The following is a 24,867-nucleotide window of genomic DNA, read 5'->3' on the forward strand; positions in this document are numbered from 1 at the left end:
GCAACAAGATGGTCTAATGTTTTTAGCCCTGCAATCAAATGCTCTACTCAGGGCAAACCCCTGACCAAGCTGAAACAGTTTAACAAGATTAACGGATGACAGGACACTGCGGCTGTCAATGTGCATGTGTGTGTGTGTGTGATTTGAAAAATGGCGTCATCTCTCAAATAAGCTTCCAAGGGGCTCTTCAACACACACACACACGCTGAGTATCAATCTCGTCCTGCAGTGAAGGAGTCAGGCTAGTGCTCGCCACCGCCTGGCACCAGACAGACCCCCGCCATCCACTCACCATGCTGACGCTAGGGATTAATACTTGGACTACCGAAATGGATGTGTGGTGGGGGCCAATGTGTGTGTATGTGCGTGTGTGTGTGTGTGTATGTGCGTGCGTGTTCCTAGGTGACTGGGGGAGGGGTCATGGGACACCACCTGCTTCCTATCAGACACAATGAAGTCAGCCAGAAGAGTGCACTCTCTTTCCTCAACTCCTCATGAAACACATGAAGCGCACACACACACACACACACACGCACACACACTAACTAACCCTCCCTAACACATGCATACGCACACTAACTCTGGTTTGGTATTAGTTGCCTTTTGTGTTGACAGACTAAGACCATGGTCAAAGTTATCCAGCCCACTGTCAACATTTTGACCACTATTACAAGGGTTAGGTATTCCCCTTGATATTTGCCAATGAAAATTCACCTGTATTAAGTATTAAAGGATAGAATCAAAAACTAATTTGATTGATCAGATGTTTTCTGGACAAAATCAGTGAGGTGAACTTCAGTGAACTTAGGACTATATCTTATTTTCGAAGTTCTTCATTTGATACCATGCATTGCACAGTTGGGCTTTTTTAATTAGAAGTTGGTTTGAAACGTGTTCATGTCCAGCAAACTTCCCCAAGTTTTGTTTTCCTGCTTCTACTGAAACTCATACTGGACATCCGGCCCTAGATGTCATGGTTTGATAAAGTTGGGGCATTTCTTCGCTCTATTTAAAGACTTGACTCACAGCCCGAAATTCAAATAACAAACCTAAGTTGACTGTCAGCAGTACTTGGTTATCACTAGAAGAAAGCCACTTCAGTCACCATGGATTCGGCTGCTTTACAGTGTGAGTTTTTAAGTGCATCACAGCTACAGGGGTAAAAGACCGACCTTTCAGTCATGCAAGAAGTGAACAGACTGGTTACAGAGCATCAGTGAAATAAAAACCTACAGACAGGGAGAACGACCGAGACAACAACAGCCAAGATCCCACAAAACCTGTTCTGCAGGTCGTTGCGCTCACAAATACCTGACAGCTCACTTTCTTGTGAGATACTGACACACACACACACACACACACACACACACACACACACACACACACACACACACACACACACACACACACACACACACACACACACACACACACACACACACACACACACACACACACACACACACACACACACACACACTTTCTGAGGGGGTGAATCTGGCTTGTCAGCACACTGAAGCCCCCAGTATTGATTTGTAAAGCACCTCTGGAGGTCACTGATGATAAGAGGTGAGACGCCAAACACTGTCGACCCCTCCACCCGGATTTATCCACAGGGGTTTGAAATGACAAGATCACTTTCATTGTGTGTCCTCTCTTTTTTTTTTTCGAGTGGTAGACAGATGAGTGGTACGAACAATCCGACAGATAGATTTAGAAATGATCACACAGGGTTAGGGTGTGTACCTAATACCTTCTCTCACATGACAATATCTTTGTGTTTACCTTGCTTTTGTCTCCTGGTAGTGGCGAACTGGGAATTTTGCAGGGAGTGGGGGGCCGTCTTCCTGTAGAAGCTGTTACGATCTAGCGAGCCCAGGTAAACAGGCTTGCGACCACGTTTTGACCCTATGCTCCCAGGGCTTGACTCATATCCCTTTTCCTCATCACTGTGTGAAAAAGAGTGCATCTCCCTGAGCACCAGCTTCTGGTTCTGCTGCTCTACCCATTCCTCGCAGTGGGTCTTGCGATCTTTTTTAGGGTATTCCTCATATTGCGAATCTGCAGATATTGAGCGTATATCTCTATATCTGTCTCGGGCCTTGTGGGGGGAACTTTCCCCTTCTCCTCTGGATTCGAGGCGACGTTCGCTCTCGTGGTCGTAGCGGTCCCCATCTCTTCGCTCATAGTGCTCCCTTGCTTTGTAGTTGTCCCTCCTTCTGGGGTCATAGTGCTCATGTCTCCTGTCATCCTCTGTATCCTTGTACCTGTGATAGTGGTCCCTCTCCTTATAACCACCACGTCCATCGGGTTCAGAGTCATACTGGACCCTTCCTTTACTGGAGTCCGTTTCTTCACCTCGTCGATTATAGACATCCCGGTCTTTGCTGCGATCATATCGCTCCTCGGCACGCTGGTCATAGTAAGGGTCCGTACGTTTTCGCTCATCATAGTAGCGGCCGTCTTCTCTACGTTGATAATATTCCTTTTCTCTGTAGCGATGACTGTCTTTGCTGTCATAATATTCCCTGTCACGGTCATAGTAGTGATCACTGTCCCTGTAATTGTCTCTGCGGTCATAGGTTTCTTTTCGATCCTGGTAGTCTTCATACTCACTGTTGTAACGGTCAGGTTCTCTGTCATCATGATTTCTGCGTTTCCTGCTTTCATAAGATTGCTCCTCTCGGTCGCTGTAGTGTTCAGTGTATTTCCTGTCATAATGATCCCTGTACCTGTATTTGTCCTTGTGATCATACTCCTCCAAGTCTCTGGGACACCTGTAGTCATAACGTTCAGAGTTACGATCATTTTCTCTGACCCAATTATCCTTTCTTATTCTTTCCTCCTCCAATTTGCTATAGCCTTCTTGAGTTCTGAAGTCACTATAGTCCTTTTCTTGTGGCACTCTCCTGTTGTCCTGATGGCCGTGATCCTCTGGGCCCTGGTAGAAACAATTTTTGCCTTTCCATTCAGATACCCTCACGTCGATGTGACCGTCCTGTGATCCCGGGTGGAAATAAACGTCTTGGCCTTGAGGTCCACTGTCTTTTAAAGCTGCCTTGTGCTGGTCATTGTACTGCCAGCTGGGTTGTTGGCCGACATTGTCGTGTCTAATTTGGGCCTGGTCAACCCACTGTACTGGCCATGGAGCTGGCACATGCCCTGCAGGTGGCATTGGCCCACTTACAGGCACCATCATACCTCCATGGGGTGGCGCTGGCCAGCCTGGAGCTGGAAGTGGGTCACCAGGACTTGGTACCATAACTGGTCCCTGTGGATGGCCAGGAGGAACTACTCCATAAGCAGGATATCCAACCTGTTGCTGTTGAAGCTGCAGTTGGTGTAGTTGTTGTATCTGTTGCAAATGGGCAATCCTCTCCCTCTCTCTGGCCCAGCCTGCATCCCCCAGATCATCCACGCTCTTCCCTCTCCTTACCGGAGCACCAGCTGCATAGTTCCAATCCACTGCACCAAACATGACTTGGTTTCCATAAGCCACCGGGCTCTTCATGGCTCCTGCTGTTTAAATCAGCCTGCCCGGTGCTGATACAGTTTCTTGTTCAACGTGGCGCACTCTCTCCAAAGTCCTGCATTCCATAACAAAGTGCTGTGGGAGACTCCACCTGTCAGGCATATTGTCTCAAACTCTCCCACTTGTTTTCTCTGTCTCCTCTCCTCTGTCTCAGCAGGACTGCCCGGCCCAAGCACCTCCCAGCTCTCAGTACAACGAAATCGTAACCTCCCCGCAGCCAATCTCAGCAAATGGGAGAAGGAGAGGGGGGGTAGGGTTATTGAAGGAGGGGCCTCCTTGGGTTAATGATTCAGTGGAGTCACATGAGTGGAGGATTAGACAAATGTCTCCTCCCATTGTTTGGATTGGCCAGTGCCTCTGTTTGCAGGAAAACAGTCTGGAGAATTTTTTCTTTGATGGAGGCATGGGACAAACATCACTTCACTTTGGCACCAAATGTTTTTTTTCCTGGCCATGAACAATCCTCCATCCTTCCTTGTATCCTGTTGGCTTTGTTTTTGCTCTTTCCTTTTCACTACTACGACTACTACATTCATGCTGGCTGCAGTCACATAGGGACCTCCCATAAACCATAGACATAGACAACTCATTCCTGTTTGTGTATACAACCAGCTCAAACTTTCAACACTGGTCAAAAGGTCAAAAGTGTTTGTGGGTAAACTGAAACTGACAAAGAAACACATTTGACTTTGCCCTTAATTTCAGGGAGGAGCATTTTGATTGAAAGAGGAGTGTGAAGTAAAAACAGAAGTGAAAGAGAAAGATCTAGGAATAGTTATAATACTTAGATATTTACAGTGAGTAAATGAGTGTGAAGAGGTAAATATTATTGAGAGAACACAACCTGATTAAGCCAGAGCAGCGACTGGAAAAGTAGCTGCTGCAGTGTACAATGAGCTATTGTTGAGGACCGTACCCACTCTCAGAGGAGACACGATCTTTTAGTGTGAGAAAAAACTCAGGCCTATTCATAAAGCTAGAGTATAATATATCCCTCCCCCCCTTAACCTTCCATGAAAGAGGCTGATTTAAAAGGACTCGCACACACTCAAATGCAAGTGAGACACACAGACACACACATGTGGGATAGTTTCAATTTACCTTCAATTAAAAGACACTTCAATTTAATTAAAAGCGGATATGATTTTGTTCCCTGGAGCCAAACGTTTTTTAATAAGTACAAATTTGAGGAAAATCCATTTCATGGTTTAATTAAACTTGTGTTAAGTTAATCGAGCTCAGATAAAACTTATCACAAGCAAGGTAATAAACCATGAAAGGTGTTTACAGCAGGCAAATTAGAACTTGTTTGTAAGTAAAACTAGAAGCTGTATTTTGGATATATACCACAAAATACCCTGTTACCATTTGATTATATCTTACACTCTTTTCTTAGCTTCTTTACTAGAAAACAAGTTTTATTGTTTTCACTAAAAATGTATATTTAACTAGCTTAACTGCCTTAAATCACATATATCTGAATTTGTTGTTACTGTTTAACACTGTTAAGACTCACACTTTCACAATGCATAAGCCAAAACCGGTATTGAACACTGAGTTTCACAAGCTGTGGCTGAGCATAGAAATCTTAGTTAGACAGCGTTCTCTTCTTACGTAAGACTGTTTAATTATCAGTGTTCGACGTCTCAGCTTTCAGGACCAGAACATAACCGAAACTGTGTGTTTGCATATATACGTGTCAACTGGAGGAATGTCAAAAACAACATTAGTCTGTGTTAGTTTATGTTAATGAAGCTGTCATTGGCTTCATCGACAACATGCGCATCTAGAAGAACTGCTGCGATTTCCAGGAATAAGGTCGTACATCAAACAGTGGGCAGCCGACTGACTGAGAGAAACCTGAAAGCCGAAAGGGATCCTGAAAACAGTGTTAAACAGATCGGGCGGTGGTGTCGTGGAAGCGGAGGGAGGCGTTTTAATAGTGGGTTTAAAGAATTACACGAGGCTGAAGGTCAAAGAGCTTAAACGAGAAAAGAGGAAACACAAAAGAGATGGAGGAGAGAAACCTGCTCCGGTGTGTGAGAAAAAAAAACGAGGTGTTTACAACCACCACCATGCAGGTTTCAAACTTAAACTGAGGCGTCATCATATTATATGACCCTGTTGATGTCAGCCTTGATATGATGCTCTTGTGTGCATATGTAACAACTATACACACACCAAACAGCTCTCCATGCATCACAACCCATGACGGGAATAATCAAGCATAATGCAAATAATTCAAACCATTAACATCCAATACATCCTCTACATATTAAGATATTACAGAAGATATCGCAAACCCCACATAGAAAAACTTTTGATCAAGTCAAACTGAGTATGAACAGTGAGATTGCTTCTTGGCATCTGCACAGTGAAGTCCAGTCACTGCGAGCCCGGTGTTGAAGGTACTCCCTGCCTTGTAACAATAAGCTGCCATTGTCTCTCAAGCATCGCACTCAGACGCACGCCCTACAAATGCACGGAAGAAACATTCCCTCCTAGGTGAGCATGTGTGTGTGTGTGTGTGTGTGTGGATGTTGTTTTGCAATAAAGCTCCTGAGAGTAAAGCTGATATGTGCACGTCTTTGTGTGAGATCCGTGTTAAAGGGAAAAGAAATGGACATGTAGTATCATCCTTATGGATCCTGTTAAGCTTTTGTGTCCGACTAATGTCTTGATAATTACCATTTCAAACCTATTCTAATAGGTGCATTCTTGCCTTTTTACCTTCCTTCGATTTTAGTCATTTCCACATCTAACAGTGTGGCAAATACCAAAAGAAAACCTAAAGACAAAATACTGGAATTTTTTACTGTGAAAGGAGGGTGTGAGAATTCCTCAACTGTGATGAATGAATGGAAACTATGTTTTTCTCTCGTGACCCTTTGAGGCACCTGTAGCCAATGTAACCTGTTCTTGCCCTCAGGCTGAATCCTTTCATTGACAGACATGGAGATCAGGGATCCACCCACTGACCAGCGTCAGAGAGTGAAGGATAAAATCAAATCTAACAGGATATGAGTCATTTGAATGCAATGATAGTAATCAGATTGCCTTAGAGAGATGATCAAAGAGTAAGGAAAACAACAGTCTAATAGTCTAAAATTACACTGAGAAAAACATCTGTAATTTAAATAAAACATCCAATTAGTTTTTCCTCAAAAGGCATCAAACTCATGTAGAAGCAGAAACATTAACATCACAAAGCAGCCTGGTTGTTTCTGTGAATGGCTGTGATTAGACTGAAAGCTCCCACGTGACTCAGGACATTAGTACGTGAGGGTGGGTGCGTTTGACAGAGAAACAGTGAGCTCTGCTGTCAGCAGGCACATTCAACAAGTGGCATGTGCAGATGCAACATTTTAAATTGATCTAGAATCAATAAATAAAGTAGGTGTCTGCGATATGAATAAAGAAACCATTTCAGAAACAGTTTATGGCTAAAATAACCCTACATGAGTGTCTGTTTTTGGTGCATCCAGCAAATTCAATACATAAAAAATCTGACCGATGCTGGTGTTGATGTTTCCGCAGAAGAACGCTGCAGAGATCTTCCTGTTGTTGTGAACATGTCTGACCTGCAGAAGATCCTTTCTTCAAATGTAAGAGACAAAGTCTGGAGAATGTTCACACTTAGTTGTCCTGACACTTTTCTAGAGTTCACGTCTGCTTAAATTGGTGCAAATTAACCTAATATACCCTAAAATAATTATTCTAATGGATTTGACACATCAGACCATTATACACGGTGACATTAACGCGATAGTGAAACAGTGGAAACAGATCTCTGATAATTAAATATAATCATATCACCCAACCCAGGAATCAGAGGTGTTCAGGGAAATTTCAATAATCATAAAAGTCATAAAAAAGGCTAAATATTTTACAAGTTCATGTTGCCACCTAGCTTCTCTGATGAGGAAGTTAAAACTATATGTTGGTTATCAATGCCCTTGAGCAAGGCACTAAACTGCAGCTGAAGCGATGATCAAAAAGAACAGGTATTCTCAGTCAAACAGCACAACGGTGGAATAAATGACCTGACAAACACCATCTTGAGTTGGAGCCTACCTGTCGCTCTGCTGGACGTGGCCGCCCGAGCCAGTCCAAACAGTGTGGAGAGGTGGGCCACGGGCCACGCGACGGCTCGCCACAACCACACTGTGGGTCTCGCTCTACAGTGGGACATAATCTGTCTGTCACCACCACTGCAGCAAAAATACCACAACACACACTCACACACACAGTGTCTCCAGTTTCCTTACTGCTTTTGGAAAAGAACAGATGATGGAGTAAGGTGCAGAAAGACGGAGGTCTGAGGAAAGAGAAGGAGGGAGGACATTTGGATAGAGAGAGACGAATAGAGAGAGTGGAAAAAAGAGACAGAGGCCCGTGTGCATTGCTCGACCTCTCGCTATTTCCAGGAATGCACTTCGTACCTATGTGAAAAAGTGTTGGGCTGCCTAGGATGCACGAGATGGCAAAAACAAATCCGAGCTAATTAGCTTTGGCTGATTGTGAAGTTTCGAATTAACATTTGTATGTGAGGAACATTTTATTAAGCTTGTGATTATTGGATTCGTCAAATATATTGATCACAAGGAGAGAGATTGATCAAAGAACCTCTGAAGCACAACTGCAAGTGAATCCTCACGTTGTTCAACAGCAACCGACTGATTCTGCAACAAAATATTTCTAGATTTAAGAGAAAATAGGCCAATTCCTCCATGCACACACACACATATGCATCCTTATGATAACCATGGACCCAAATACACAGTCCTTCTTCCGCTGTGGACGGTAAATAAGGACGTCTTTGTTTCCATCATTCACAGTGGATGCTAAATAAACAGTTTGTGCGTTCGTGTGACAGAGGAATCAAAACAAGTCAAAGAGGAAGTCTGTTAAGCACTGAGGTCTCATTTTTAGATTCCTGCCATATTATATTTTGTCTTGTGAACGAACCTGCAGGCAACAGAACCTCAGAAGTAAACGATGACATCACCTGAAACAAATTCAACTTGTGTTCAACATGTGTGTTTAATGTTTGGCATTGTTAAACTCTACATTTGATCCATTTTGATATTCAAATGTCCTCTGAGTATCGTAGAGAATATTTTATTCATCGCCATATGAACTAATACCTTCGTGAATATATTGTTCCATCCAATATCTTTAAGTTTATCATGATTTCTTCATCTCTACAACAATTTTGGTTCCATATAAACTCCCAAATGCCCTTGTAGCCTAAGGGTTAAGCAGCCTGAACGTTCCCTCAGTGGGGCACCTTTCTTGAGTATTATCCCCTTCTCTCTCCTTTCATTTCCTGTCATCTTATTACCGTGCACTTTCTAATAAAGGCATGACATTTCCCCAAAACATGTCTCCCACTCTCAGTCCACGCTCCAGCACTCTTACCTTGAAGCTGCTGCTGCTCCAGGGCCAGTGTCTCCAGCGTGTAGTTGCAGAACTCCAGATTCTCCAAGGCTTGCATGCGGGCCGTCTCGTCCTCCTCCTCCTCCAACATGGCCCTGAGTTCCTCCGCCGTGTGCGCGTACGCCTCCATGTCGTGTTCCACCTCTTGTAGCCGTAGCAGCAGCTGGTATCGCTCCTCCTCTTCCCTCTGTGTCTGACTCTCCAACTCCATCTCTCTCTCCAGCTCCTTCTCAGCTTCCAGCTGGCTCTGGATCTCACGTTCTTGGGCGGCTGCGAGGTCGCCGAACTCAGCCTGTCCCTCTGTTATTTGATCGAGAAGGGTTACAGCCTGTTCGTCAGGGCTGTAGAAGATGGGGCTGCTGGTGAGAGGGCTGCTCGCTGGAGGAGCAGTATTTTGTCTCGGGCAACGTGGGGGTGGACGTGGAGCAGGGCGGGCTGGTTTGTATGCTGCTCGGGCTGCGGGACGAAGGACTCTCGGACGAGGAGGAGGAGGGCGGAGGGTCCTGCGCCTCTCCAGCACGGAAGAAGCGTGTGACTGCAAGAGGTCGGACACGGGGGAATGTGAGGAGCCTCGGATAATATCCCTTTCATTGCTATACTCCAGTATAGAAAAGTGTCGTGAGATGTGGGACTGTTGGTTCAGGTCACCTGCAGATGAGGCATCAGAACTCATGTAAGAATCACTTAATGAAGACGTCAAGCTTTTCTCAAATTCAAAAAGCTGCTGGGAGAGCTTGGCCTCCAGATTACTGGCTGAGGTCGCCAGGGCATCCAAGGTGATGGATGTCGGCATTAACCCGTTGGAGCCACGCACGGTCTGCTGGGAATGTGTCCGTGCCTCGGCACTGCTCATCATCATATCAGCATCACTGACGCTGCCATGGCGAGTTAACTTCTTCTGTCTGTGGCCCTCAACAAGGTTAATCAAAGTTTGGCCGAGTGTGGCACTTCTTTTACTGGTGCTGCCGACATCCGCTGGTGGCCTCTGGTAGAATCTGCTGTCTTTAGACCAACCGTGCTGAGTGCTAGGCAGAGTTAGACTATGTGAGCGTTTGGGCTGTGACAGTCGATTGTTACCATTAGTATAGTTGGAGCGATTTGTGCCTTGGTGCCGGCGGCTACGTGCGGGCAGGCTCGGCCGAGGCGGGAGTCTGGGCCTTGCTGGAGGACTGGATTTGGGTCTCTCTGGCCCTCTTTGCACCAGAGCGACAGGTCTACGTGGCTCAGAGTCAGGTCTGCTACCCCCTTCTCTCTGCACTCTTCTGTTAGTTTGAGCCCCAGCACCTTTGTTTTCATTTTGCCACCTCTGCTCCTCGGTTTTCTCGAAGTAATCCAGGTCCCACACGGTATGATCCTCGTACGGCCTCCATTCAGGATCATTCTCCGACCCATTGGGACACAAATGATCTGAGCTGTATTCAGACGTACAGCAGCTCTCCTTGTCTTCTTCTGGTTCAACTATGTTGGTTTCCTCCGCAGTTTTCTCTCCGTCTTCCTCTAGTTTGATGAAACGATGCGGAAAAATACCACGTAGCCCTCTCAGCTCCCCCTCCAGCCAACCGTCTTCCAAAGTGCTTATAACACGAATGCGATCTCCCACATCAAAGTCCAACTCCCCCTGCTCCATGGCCCGGAACTCGTACACTGCTACTCCGTAGACACCCTCCTCCTCCTCCTCCTCCTCCTCCTCCTCCTCCTCCTCTTCCTCCTCTTCTTCTTCTTCTTCTCCTTCGACTACATCCTCCCTCTGCTCCTCTTCCTCCCTCAGAAAAACGTCCCTTTCTTCCTCCGCACCCTCCTCAGCACCCTCTCCTGCATCATAGGGATCCTCGTAGCTGAATTGTTGAGGGCCTTCGTTCAGATACTGGCAGTCCGCAGGCTCCTGTGGAGACCGAAGGGGGCCGAGGAGCTCCACAAACCCTTCTGGGAAGATTCCCCTGCGACCCTCCAGCTCCCCCTGGAACCATCCCGGCTCGGGCAGGCCCGTGATGATGATCAGGTCGCCCTCTCGGAAGTCCAGCTCCTCATTAAGCTGTGCGTGGAGACTCATGAGGGCCCGGGCCTGGCCGAGGGCGTAAGGTGGGAGCTCCGAAGCCTGGGCCTGAGCTGAGCGTTCAGACAGCTGCCTGGAGCGTCCGGACAGGTTCAGATCCTTCACGCACGACGTGGGGAAGAGACCACGGACGCCCCAGACGTTACAGCCACGTTGCCATGTTTCCCCGAGGTCCGTGGGCCCTCCTACTTCTCCAACTACCACATCACCTACAAAGACAAAGAATAAAGAATGCAATTAAATATTCGTACTACTACAGGAGTCACATCAAAGAAAACTTTAAGACATACCTAGGAGTTTGTGCTTGTGTTGGAGCCTGCAAGGTGAGGTTTGCATAGATCCTAATAACTGATTTATTTCATTTTGATCTGATATCAGGTAGTGTCACATTAAAACCGCTAAAGTTTCAAAGTGCCTTTATTATTGCTTTTTTTCCAACAACTTCACTTGAGTCTGTGCTGCTGCTAATTTATCTGGAGAATCTGGGATTACGGGAATGTGGTTCTGGTCAGCCAGAAAGTCACGGAGGTCACATTCCAAAGACCTGCGGCTCCACCTCCCATTGTGTCGGAGCCCAAACCTGGAACTCTGTCAGTAGGACCATGGAAAATGATACAGGAAACGAACATTTCTACTCTCAGACAGACGGTAGGACTCGTTCCCTTTTGTTTCCTACGCAGCCAGGAAACGTTGCTTATTTATGACCAACTGGAATGTTGTTACTGGGAAATTTGTCCAGGTAGAAATAATAAATACAACAATAAATGAAAAGTGCACTGAAAGAATTGTTGATTGATTATTTGACACAGTCGACCCATTGTGAACTTATCATGTTCCAATATATCCAGCAGTGATTCTACAATACAAATGTGGCTTTTCACAATAGTACAGCTATGATCATCACAACTAGTACTTCTACTACTACTACTTCTAGTACATCTGCTGACACCACAATACATCAATAAAAGGTTTTACCAATGTGAAGGATTGCTGCAGACATCAGTGTTGTACAGCTGAAAGTTTTGTTGGATGAAAAACCAGAAGAAAAAAACAACCAATGTGAAATGTGATAAAAAACTAAACAGTCAGTCTGCTGCAGGGCAGACTTAGCTTGGTATGTGGGGACATCTAGTGGGGACATTTGGGAACTAACTATGCTAGTATATTTTGTCATCAATGTGTCTTTGACAAAATCATAGGAGAAGTAAAGAATTAATCAGATTCAGAATCAGAATCAGAATTAATGTCTCATGAATGGCCTTGAGCAAACCAATAGATTTAGATTTTACTCCTGTGTCATGGCATCAGTTTTTCAACCAGACTTTAGAGCAGTGATGTCACAGGTTTCATTCTTAGATGAAACTTTCTTTGAGTTAAAATAAAATCCTCTGATCATGTAAATAACATGCACATATTGCCTGTAAGCTACCTTTGCCTTGCCTTGTCTCCATTAACTGTGATCAATCCAATCAGGGCTGATTTGTTACATTAGAACCTGTTTGTCAATTGATTTGTAAGAATAAGAAGATGACTATAACAATAAAATAACATAGTTTTTATCTTGTCTTTTGACTCTTATGTTGTCGAATCGCTACTTGTATAGTATAATATAAAACTGAATTTTCAAAACTGGCTTCAACTCAAGTTGAGTAGGTTGCTTACAGTTTGTGGCAGTGGAGACAAGGTAACAGTCAATGTGACTGTCAGGCCCATAGACTGTTTATGAAGATGGATGACACGACAGCTCCAAAAAACGAAGCCAAACATCTTGCAGTATAGATCTTAAATTCCACCTCCTCCATGTTAACGGATGTGGCATGGACCAAACTAAAAATCAAAGTTCACATTAAATACTTTAATCACAAATCTCATATCCGGGATATTTTGGCTTCATTTTTGTACAACAGGATGAAGTGAAGTCTTGTCGTCCATCTTTGTTTACAGTCTATGGTCACACAACAAGGTCCGACACAAAACATCTACACTACAACACACAACAAAGAATTTACCTGAGCGCAAGGACATCAACAAGTAGCGTTAAGCTGAGTGAGAGAACACGCTCCATTAGAGTTACTATTAGAGCTACTTACAATACAGTGTTTGGCAAGAGTTACATCTAGTATCCAGTGAAAAAGATGTAAGAATGGGACTGAGCTGTATTTTCAATTGTTATTTTAAAAGTCAGCATCGTCTGTATGAGCTTGTGCAGCATGTCCATACCTCTCTTCAGTGACAGTTTGCTCGGCTCGGCTGAGCTGAAATCACTGATGCACACATAGAGTCTTTCTCCAGTCTTGGTGCTGGGAATGGTAACCTCCTCCACAAAGGTGCTGGGAAACTGACCTGCGGACGGGACAGAAAGAGGAAAAACACAGTTGATTACAACGAAGAACGCCTCTACTTCTGTGTCCTGGAGAAAAGAATCACTCCATCAATTGTTCATCTTCAGAACGTCTGTTACTCTATGTGTCTCCTGCATGTATGTCAACATCTTGCACCGTAACAAAGGCTACTTCATGTTTCCAGATAAGTCAAGTTATAAATGTCTTCATATCATCTGTGTTTTCCAGGAGCGGAGGAGCAAGCCCACACTCACTTCCCCTCTGCACTTCCTTTCAGAGGGATTCCCCTTTATCATCTTAAGTGGCGCTCGGCTGAAAAACCGAAGAGGATTTCTTAGAGGCTGATCCTTTGAGTGCAGAGGAAGCAAGGGAACAATGATACACACACACACATAATCTATCAGCCAAACATAACTGCTGGTTTATCTCTTCTTCTGCACCTGTCTCTCTCTCACTTGAAAAGACTCTCAACCATATGTACTGTAGGCTTTATTTTACAGTGATAATGAAACCTGACATATTACCTGTGACACCATCTTTGTTACCAAGCAACCAGAACTCGTCAACGACACTTAGCACCTCGATGACATCTCCGGGGAAGAGTGGCAGCTCCTCAGAGACACTGGGGAGGAACTCGAACACGGCACGCACCACCGACCCTGCTTCCATCACTCATAACCTGCAGACCCAGAAACAGACAGAAAAAATGTTTTTATATTCAAATGGAACGAGTAAAAATGCTAAACTTCAATAAGAGTGTTTCAGGATGAATGTCTTTCCCATGAGGCAACATGTGTCGGTCTATAATAAGAAACAGTGGTGCTATTCAAACTCGTCACCATACAGACCAACAGATGCCTCACACAGAGAGCAACCATTACAAAATGAAAGGGGAAGTGAGAGCGTGAGAAACCTGCGACAGAGAAGAGGGACAAAAGAAGGAGAATCGCAAAACAGAGAGCTGTACTTAAGAAGGCTGAAGGACATTCCTCAACACCCATTTATCCTTCTCCTGTTTCTCTGATTTATTATGTGTAAAGAAGTTTCAGGGATGGACAGTCTGGTCACGCAGTAGTTTTGCAGTTGCAAAATACCAATACCAACATCGGAAATTCCTCCGATACTGACGAAAATGCTGGGTCGGGCAAACGAGTACGCAAATCTATACCCATCGGATACCAGGTCTATAAAGTATATAGGTTTCACATTGTTGTCATTGTGGTGCATTTAATAATTTGTGTTCTTTTTCAGTTATGACTATCAAACTAGATAATAAATGAAGTTCTATGACATTCATCCTCTGTATGTATTGTTTTTTCAAAAGCTTTAAACTGAGCCAGGCGATACAACAATGATATCAATCATCACTTCCACACAGGGATAGAAGCATACAGCTGTAGAAGCAGACAGCTGTTAACAACTCATAAGGGATCGCTACTTGGTATCGGTCAGTATGCAAAGATATCAAAATGGAACATCTGTGCAAGAGGGAAACTAATGTTTCACATCCTTTTGAGTTGAATAACTATATCAAAACTGTTGCTTTCCCCACTCCCAATTTTCCGATTCCAGATGAATATAATCACATCGACCAACTCAAGCTCTTTTTAAATGAGCAAAGCTCTAGTTTGGAAGAAAACTGTGTTTGCATGTCTGACTCTGGAAGAGTTTGCATTAATAAATAAACACAATATAATCAAAATACATTATTATGGGTGAGGAGAAGCCTTAGGTTTGAAAACAACTATGTGCATTACTAACTCACAACACATAAGAAAGCTTTTTAAAATGTCTGCTGCTTTGCTGACACCTTCACCTATCAGCAAAATGAACACACACACACACACACACACACACACACACACAAAATGTATTAAATTTAGTAATTCATCAGCCCTCGTGTGTCATTATCTGAGGACAAAACTAACCACAGGTGTGGATGGACACTCTGAAAGAGACGGGAAATGAGAGAACAGGGCTGCAGTTTACCACAATCAATGGGGCCTCTGTGTGGGCTCATGGAGCCGAGGGTGGCAGAGGAACAGAACTCGAGCCCAGTAAAGAGTCACAGTCTCTGGGAAGAGACACAGCTCAGGGTCTCCTGGATGTGGAGGTGGAGGTAGACAGAGGGGATAGATGAGCAGCATTAAGAGAGGAAAGCAGGGAGAGTGTGGGCGTGTGTGTAATTGCTTCCTTCTCAATGATGGTTAAGCAGTACTGTTCAGCTCAACCTTTAAGATGGCTCTCACTGTTCAGTGTGTGGCAGGTTGTGTTAACGCCACATCGGAACGTCAGCCAAGGCTTTAACTGATGCAAGCCAAAGGGAGGCGTCCAATGAGAGCGCTGGAAATTACAGCAGGCAATGAGCACAAACAGGGAGTCTGTGCATTTGGGAAAGACACAAAGTTGACCGTTGTTTATTTTCATTTTAGAATTGGCTTCAGTTATCATGTTAATGACACTATCCTCATTTTAAGAATATGTGTTGGCTTCTTTCATTACTTCCTGTGTTGTCCTTTTCTATCACAAATACAACTGGTGTGAACTTAGAATTACTTTACATGAACTGATTTCATGTGAGACACATTACATGTTATACACTGAGCGTTTTTACATATATTCAAAGTGAATATACCAGATGCTCACACCACACAGATAATTATTGCAAAAAGCACTTTAGAAACCACAAGTGAAACCATTTTTCGATTGACTTGGATTTGCATTTTAAAAATATCACATGCATTGTTTATTATAGATATGAAAGCAGAAAGTCTCTGCTCTATTTCTCCTACGCAAAGCCTCCAAATAATCACTACAACAAATGAATGCGCCATTTTGAAAATTCAAATGTAAATCAGTGATGTTTAAGCACTGGTTCTTTTATAGGAGAAATGTACGCGCATGAAACCATGACTTAAGTGACTTTTATTGGATGGTGTTACAATATTTCTTAAAATAATATCTATAATCTGCACCGCAACTGTCCTGTGTAATCACAAACTAACCGTATAATCACATCCTCTACATCTGATTTCCAGAGGATGAATACAGGGATAGAATTTCCCTTCCTGCCTTCCTCCCTCACCGCCACAGCTGAGCTTAAACCAACACCCAGGAAGCTGGGATTCTTTCTACCTGACAACAGTCAGGACCTGTAGAGAATCACTGACTTGCTGCAGCTTTCTTCAAGTTAATCCTGAGATCTGCCTCCAGCCAGACAAGCTCCTTAGTGTTATTTATGGGTGTGTCAGTGTGTCAAAGGCCCCCGTGCTCGGCCTCAACTCGCATCTCTTGACATCATGGCAGCAAAGATCAGGTATCCAGTGAGTCTGTGGCTCCGTACAGCAGTTTAATGTAGTTTGCAAAGGATCGACACAGTAAATGTGCCGGAGTAAAATCTTCATGTGTCAAGTCAGACATGGGATGTCATGAACACACAGAGGACGACGTTACGAGCCACAAATGAAAGGCAACAAATGTACAAAACATTTTACACACACCAGCACAAACACATCCATATGACACAAAGACTTGCTTTCACTATCCAGAAATAAAGGCCAAATATCCCAAATATGAAAAAATCCACCTTGCACCAATGAATTCCTTTGGAGCAAGAATCTGCGCAGTAGTGACTGGGTGATGGAGCTACGACATCGAGGTCTCACCAATACACACGCTCGACCAATGACGTTTCATCCCAGTAACTAATTAAAACCAAACGTACCATAAAAGAAACACTTGAACATACAGCAGTGTGAAACCATCTTTGAGAAAAACTGATTGATGTGTTTGGTCCATGTCCCATCAACTAACATGGAGCAGGCTGAGTTTAGGACCTACACTGCAGCCATCCACCAGGAGGCAATCAAGATAATTTGGTTTCACTTGTAGGGAGCTGGCATGTTGTCATCCCTAAAGCCAGTGTATGATTAACATGGTTCTCCAGTTATTAGTTTCTATATTACTGTAACATCAGCTCCAGTTAAAACACGTCTTCGGCCACTATTGCATTTCCACTGTAGAGATTAAAATTGGTGGCTTTAAAGATTAATTTGGGATTTGGGATAATACAAAAATAATGTGAACATATTTTCAGATATGTTGGGATTCCTGTGAAAAAAGGACTTTCCCCTCAACCTTTCTGTTGCAAAATGTGCATCATAGGTTTCATGTTTCAGTTTGTCAGAGACTCACTGTGACTCATCACAGCTCCAGCTGGAGAACACTTTGTTTGGAGAGGGGAAAGAGAACGAGAGGGAAAAACATGGTCACGTCGAGAGAAGCCGGCAGGAAACATTTCAAATAAGATGCAACCAGAAAACTGTCATCAAACCTTAGTGTGGAAACTGAATCGAGAAACTGTCTCCACAAATAATTCATCAAGTGGAGGAGTGAGTGTTTAAATGTTTGTCAAGTCTTGGAAAAGTACAAAGTACACTTTACAGACGGAAAGATCCTCAGGCGTCTCCTCTGTTATGATTTATGAGTTCCTGATAAGCAGTGGGACTCTGATCGAGACTGACTACACTCAAACAAGCTCCTGATTAATAAAAGTTACTTTAATCACTGAGTACTAAGTATATTTAATCACATAAAATACTCATGACAACAACAGTGGTTACTGGTGTTTTTAGGGCGAGAGGGTGAATGAGACACAGTGACTGAGACTAGTGTGTTCCACTTGGCACAGTCCTGGAGAAAGTAACAGGATTACGGCAGACAGCTAAATCAACAGCTGACACACACACACACACACACACACACACACACACACACACACACACACACAAACACAGAGTATATCTACACACACACATCTCGCAGCTGACAGTGGGACAAAGCAACAACTGTGACCTGAGACGTTGCTCTGGGACCATGATCGCCTTTTACTAAACTATCCGTGCATGTGGATCCGTGTGTGTGACTTCCCACAGACATTTTGAAAGATGTTTCCTTGTTGTCTAACACGACATAGTACGAAATTCAGGAGCCTTTAACGTCAGTGTCGATTTGCTGTAAACAAAAAGCTTCCCTTGGCAGAATGTATTCGTAATGTCAGGCTGCTCAGGGAGCCTCCCCTCAACTGAATGTTCTGGAAACTCTCCTGTTTTTTTGTCTGACCTGGACAATCTCCGGCTAAATTCTTCATATGTGAAAGACAAACTCCGCACAATGTCCAGAAAATTGGGTCCAGACATTTCAGTTTGTGTAATTATAGTTCAATATTTAAAATTTACATGGTAATTTGATCAGGAAACCGACAATTGGATCCATGAGACTTTAGCTTTATTTCCTCCACACATTCCTGCGTAACTAACTGGTGCAGCTCTGACTCAACCCCTCCTGCCTGTACAGGTACAGTAGGTGAATGTCGAACCAGTGTTGTTGTGGATGCAGACGGGAGGAAGTGGGATCTGCTGACTGTCTGTATCTTTTATTCAGCAGAGTCACTTGATGCCAACAATGAAGCTGCTGCCTCATTATCTGTCTGCCTGCCAGGACCGCGCTCGCACAGAAACCATGTGCCATTCAACCTATTCATTTATCCTGAAATGGCAGACGGGCACACACAGACACACACAGACTGGTAGAAGCCTCTGGAGTGAGCTGGATGACAGCTGGCATCTTTTGATACTGGTTGTTTACTGTGCTGCAGTGGAGCCCTGCCGTCCAGAATGCTGAGTCCACTGAAAAGCCCTCACCTCCAAACAACATCACCGAAAGCAGGTGGACGGGTATCGCACGGTTCTATGGGACATCTGTCGCTTTTCCTTTTGACCGTCTACTGTTTCAGCACATGTGACGAGGAGGGGGGGGGGGAGGGGGCAAATTAGGAGGCTCCGACAGTTGTCAACACAAGTCATGTGGGTTTTTTAACCATGTGTTTATAGAGTCAGAGACCCCCCCCCTGTGGTATGAACTGGGTGAGATCTGAACGAGCATAACACTTTATGCAGTGCGACAGTAAATCATTTGTCAGACAGTGCACACACAGAAACCATATGAGATGATTTAGTTTCAGGCTGGATGGGAGGTCCAATCCACTGAACTTCTAATCATCGATTATTCTCTCAATATATATCTGGTCTACAAAATATTTGTCTTCAAAATATAGTTTGATAATAACCTGATGATGTTGTTTGAGGATGTTGTGAAGCAGCGTGGGATCATGGGAGTTCTTGTTTTCCCCAAATAATTAAAAAGCTACCAAAGGGAAACATCCTGTTAACTTGAACCAAACTGTGGATTTCTCTGGGTTTAAACATAGTCATCAAAATATATCACCTAGGTCTCGTCCTTTATTGACATTTTAATGAAGAGTTGTTACATATTATATCTTTAATTGGTTAAGTTTACCAAACAAACTCTATCACTCAACTAACCTCTCCCTAACTCTAGTGCACATATACCAGGAAATGTTCTGGATTGAATTGCAGCCCTGGGGGTGAGGTCTCGTCCTTGATCAACTGTCCCTTCCAAGCATCAACCCCCTAAGATAAAGACACATTCTGGTGCCATGTTACGATCTAATGTCATTGCTCTAAACAACAAGTCAAAGGAAGGACAGTGAGGAGATCAGTCTGGCTTCAAAGTGTATTTCAACCAGATGAGGCAGTGCTGTGTGGCGTCAGGCAGCTGGATGAAAAGAACACATCTGGCCAGCTGAGTCAAACGCCTAAAGATGCCAAACTCTGTCGAAATATTTCGCGAAGCCGTCTCTTCCACACAAACATGTGAAGACAGAGAGAAATGGTTGCAAAAGCATGCGGGCAAACTGTACTGTGCCCTGCATGTGCCCATTCTGCATTTCAATAGAAACTACTAAATTCTATTGAAACAAAGCCTATTTTGTCACAAGGCCATCTTCATTTTTGAGGGATGACCCCTTAAAAAATGCAGATATCGATATATCTGCCAATATATTTTAAATTAATGGCAATGGTTCCTTAGAGCTTCTCAAAGGAATGTAATTGAGGCTTGATATTTTACAATTTAACCATGAAAACACATACAACCAAATATATAGAAGTCGAATAAAGAACATAAATGCTCATCTTTTCTGCATTGTTTGTCTGTGAAAGGCTCTTATCATCTGATTTTATTGGCCACGTGAAGTCATTCAGGCTACGTTGCTTACGGGGGGAAATGGAAAGTACCGTTCCTTCTATTTAAAATACAGGATGTTGACTTCTCTGATTAGGAAGGAAGAATCTGTTTGTGAGAGTAAACTTTGCAGACAACAAGAATAAAACTCAGCATGAGACATGTTTCACTGTTCTAGTGTGAAGGGTGTGATAACTACACTGAGTCAGGGCAGGGCAAGCCCATCTATTATCTCTGTTTAAATGTCCAGCCCTCGGAATCTCTGCAGCCAGTCCTGTCTTGTTCATTCTGTTTCTCCACTCCGGATAAAACCTTGGTTAAGACACAGCAAAATGTCCTTCTGTTGATGATCGTGTAGTTTAAGGACTGTAGCTCTGCTTTTTTGCTTATTTACAGGAGCTGAGATAGAAAAGAGCTGAAAAGAACATTAGAGCGAATACAAAAGTCGCGTTTGGATGTTTGTTGCAGGGGAAAACCCTCCTTGGTCTTTCCAGCATCTCTGCAGTGCAGCGAGCAATGCAGAGACTCCTCCAGGGCATGTGCTTCTTTCTCAAACGCCTTTATATCCTGACTTTCTTCCCATAACTCCATAAAACTCCCATTTCGGTCTCTCTGTTCCCTCTCCCAAACAAGCATGTGTTGAATATCAATGGCTTGTATGACACACACATACATAAGTAGAAACACTCTGGGTGGAACTGCTCCTTTTTTGAATAAACATTTCCACAGCGAGGAGGAGCGCTCAGACGTCTGAGCTCAGAGGGCCGAGGCTGCGTTGTCACAGATACAACAGGGTCTGTTTGGACAGCGCAGGGTTTTCCCTGAGAGGACCCCAGAGGTGCCCGAGGATATGCCGCACCCCTAAAGCACGACCGATCCCTAATAGTTTGCACATGAGCTGTTACATAACCGATCTCTCCGCTGGAATCACACCACGACGTGCTCGCAGAGAGAATAAATATGTGTTGGAAAAATCCACCCAGTCACAGAAATTCTTAATCCTCTTCCCAAGCTTTTAGGCAATTCAGGTTGAACTCAGGACACGAAGAAGAGACGGCCAATGTGGCAAAGCCTAACTGCTTCAATGAGTTCTCGTAATCGCAATTGATGGTGAAGCTCACGTGTTTGTGAATCAGCTCTTATTTATCTGGAATAATCTATACAGGGGATTGTTATCCACGCCCATAGGAATTCAGCCAAACTGCCCAAACGACTGTGGTGTCAGTCACATACAGAGATTGCTCTCACTTTCAGTAATAATAGTGCATGATTAAATAAGCTTATGTCTAGTGTAAAAGTTCAACATAACTGCAGACAGTCTACAGAAATGCTTCAAAATGTAAATGTATCTGTTGTATCGAAACCGGAGGACATTTTAGATTTGCTTTCTGCATCTCACTGTAGTCTTGAGGCAATCAATCATGCACCCTGGAATAATGGTGCATGCTTTGTGCAATCTCTTCTCAAAGATTCAAAAGTGGTTTAAGAAGTTGTGTAAAGACTGAAAAACAGTTTCTACACATTTTCTCATCTCCACAAACGTAGCCAGTCTCTGTGTGAAGTGGGCGTGACACAGGGACGGTCGGTTCAAGTGAGTTTCATATATTGTCTGAAATATAGCTCCGTTGAATGTAATATTAATGTTGAGGGAGTAGGAGGGGTATCCGGCACTATTTCATGACTTGATGAGCATTTTGTTTGAAAGAATCTGACTCCTGCATGGTCATCACACACACTCACTGTTTAATGACTTTGGAACCGTTGTATTCATGCTACCATGAGTCTACACCTTGCACAGCGGGTGAGCGGCCGTGTTGATGACATTTCTAACACACGATGGACACGAAACTGTGTGATGAGCCATACATGTAGAAGCTGCTAATGAAGATGTCAACTAGGAAAGACAACAACATTTGAGTCAGCGGCTTCTTCTCACACCATCTTCGATGTGCTGAACGTTTACTCCTGCTGCGTTCTTCATACATGGAAGATAAAGTTTGTCTCCGTCCACTTGTCTGATCCAGTCGTTAGCGCCTCGACTATTTTGTCTCTTTAACAGAACTTAAAATACTATTGCACGTTTTTTTACAATTATTTATGCCTCTGCTCATGAGAATCTCCCCCTCCCCCCTTTTTACATCTAGTTCAAATCAAATTAACTCTCCTGCCCCTTGAGCCAAGCTTACGAACACGGCACCTCCGGCAAAGAATGTAAAGAATGTGGTCATTTTTAAACATCTGAGCCAGATTATGTTATTTTTTTACTATTTCCATTATATTTTGGATCACACTCTGATCTGGAGCTGTACTTTGCAGGGCCTGTGGCTGGATTTAGCTACTGCAACAGTGCGACATGTAATACACGCAAACTGACACAAACATCTCAAGTTTCCTTGTCGCCAAGTGCTGATACAGGAGCCTGTTGCCAGCGTTAAATTATTCAGCAAGTGGGATGTTTATGTGCATCCAAAATCCAGACGAGGCACTAACCACAAAAGCAGAACAACAGGAGAGGAAAGGACACCGAGACCTGACTAATGCTCTGATGGTAATTAAACAAGCGGTTCTCTGACTGGACAGTTTGCCTGGCGTGACGGCGATGAGGGGGAATACACAAGTCTTTTCACTTTCCTTGCAAGCAAAGTAAAAACTAGAAAAGCCTTTTTACGCTGTGAGCCAGGGCCGAAGCACAGTAACCTATAACATGCAGCGGCAGACACAACTGATGATAGTGGAATAAAAACACTGATACCCCCCCGTCTGCACTGTGTGGATGACCTGCATTTGAGATTTCTCTGCAGGAAGTGAAGCAAGAGGGATTTAGGTACACACATACATGAAGGATGAAGACGAACTGGTGTGTGATTGGGGGATTCAAACAGCAGCAAATCGTTGTGTCTCTGTTTTTTATATCACAAAGTATCGGCCGATATATCAGTATCTGAAAATGTTTCCCTCAACAGTAACGGTATCGGCATCAGGCCTGAAATGTCCATATTGGTCCGACTCTATTAAGAGAATAGAACAGAATCAGACCACCGCTCGTGTGTGTGTGACCAGAATATTCCCTCAGCTCAATGTGTGTGTGTGTGTGTGTGTCTGTTTCTGTCACCTGTGGCTGCTGCTGTCAGTTGTTCCACCATTAGGGACACACACACACACCCACACACACTTCTGTTCAGGGCCATCACTAATTCAACTCACGTGACTGGTCAGTTCGTCTCATAGTTGTGAGTGTGTGTGTGTTCCTGTGCTTATATCTTTGTGAGGACAATTTTAAGCATAGACCCTACAGAGTGAGGACATTTTGACCAGCCCTCACTTGTTCAATGGTGTTAGGGTTAGAATTGGGTTTAGGCATTTAGTTAGGATGGTTAAGGTTAGGGGCTAGGGGATGTATTATGAGTGTCTTCACTAAGATAGAAGCGAAAACATGTGTGTGTGTGTGTGTGTGTGTGTGTGTGTGTGTGTGTGTGTGTGTGTGTAACAACATGTAATAAAGTATAAATCAGTGTATTCCTCTCATGTCACTGTCATGTGTGTCTTATCCACGTGTTTTTACAAACTTAAAGTCCCCGCAGCTCTCGGCTCTCTCCCTCGCTCCTCTGTAAACACACTGGGATCCGAACCCCCACACGTTCACCTCCCTTCCCGTCGCTTTTCTTACCTGTTCAGCGGTTTTCACCTCCTGCGAAAAAAAACGTCGGTTTTAATCCAGTCGGACGAGAAATGCAGCTCCTGCAGATGATGATGAAGATGATGATGTGGTGGTGGTGGTGGTGGCGGAGCTGCTTTTTTTTTTTTTTGCTCCACACAACTTTTCCAGCAGCTTCACTTCCTCGGCTCAGGACCGGCGCTCACAGTCATCGTCCCCCGGGGAGGAAGCGCTTGATTCCGGCGTGAGGAAGACGAGGAGGAGGAGGAAGGTCAAGAAAGGTGTGGACGGAGAAAAGAAAGTGCGGCGACACAGCAGAGCTTCGGTGGGATCAGCTGTCATCTCCTCAGACACCAGCACGGTCTCTCGGCTCCTCTCTCCATGCCTGCACAAAACTAACACCCACTTTTTTCCACTGCGAGCCGAGGCTGCCCCCGCCGCCGCCTGACTGGAAATACTTCTTTTAAATTCAAGTTCAGATACACAACAGAGGTGTGATCAGAGTGAGAGTAAAAATGTTCTAAACGAGACTGGTTGGTAGGAAAAATGCAAAGTATTTGATATAATACATACATAAAAACGTAAAGAAAAAGAAAAGGTGGTTAATCTGGAATTAGAGGGATGATAAAATGTTGTAAACAAGACTGATTGCTGAGAAAATGCAAATTATTTGATATAATACATACACAAAACATATAGAAAGTAAAGAATGTAATACATATGTGGTCAATTTGAAATAAAG

General features: G+C 43.9%; 1 protein-coding gene across 5 annotated transcripts in view; it reads right to left on the reverse strand.

The window, feature by feature from the left end:
* dnmbp (dynamin binding protein) overlaps nucleotides 1-24,531 on the reverse strand; it is a 39,668-nt gene extending 15,137 nt beyond the window's left edge. The window contains exons 1-5 of one of the 5 annotated variants that reach the window (XM_034570134.1): nucleotides 24,138-24,530; nucleotides 13,891-14,045; nucleotides 13,245-13,367; nucleotides 10,407-11,233; nucleotides 8,954-10,364 (exon numbers count right to left, since the gene is read on the reverse strand). In XM_034570134.1, coding sequence (XP_034426025.1) covers nucleotides 8,954-10,364; nucleotides 10,407-11,233; nucleotides 13,245-13,367; nucleotides 13,891-14,035 — 2,506 coding nt within the window. In that variant the 5' untranslated portion in view covers nucleotides 14,036-14,045; nucleotides 24,138-24,530. Of the gene's footprint in view, nucleotides 1-1,785; nucleotides 3,729-8,953; nucleotides 11,234-13,033; nucleotides 13,067-13,244; nucleotides 13,371-13,890; nucleotides 14,046-24,137 lie in introns of those variants that run through there. The other 4 variants (XM_034570133.1, XM_034570132.1, XM_034570135.1 and 1 more) reach the window with 4 other exon arrangements.
* Between the last annotated feature and the right edge of the window lie 336 nt (nucleotides 24,532-24,867).

This window comes from Hippoglossus hippoglossus, chromosome 19, assembly GCF_009819705.1.
Source record: "Hippoglossus hippoglossus isolate fHipHip1 chromosome 19, fHipHip1.pri, whole genome shotgun sequence".
Taxonomy (NCBI): Eukaryota; Metazoa; Chordata; class Actinopteri; order Pleuronectiformes; family Pleuronectidae; genus Hippoglossus; species Hippoglossus hippoglossus.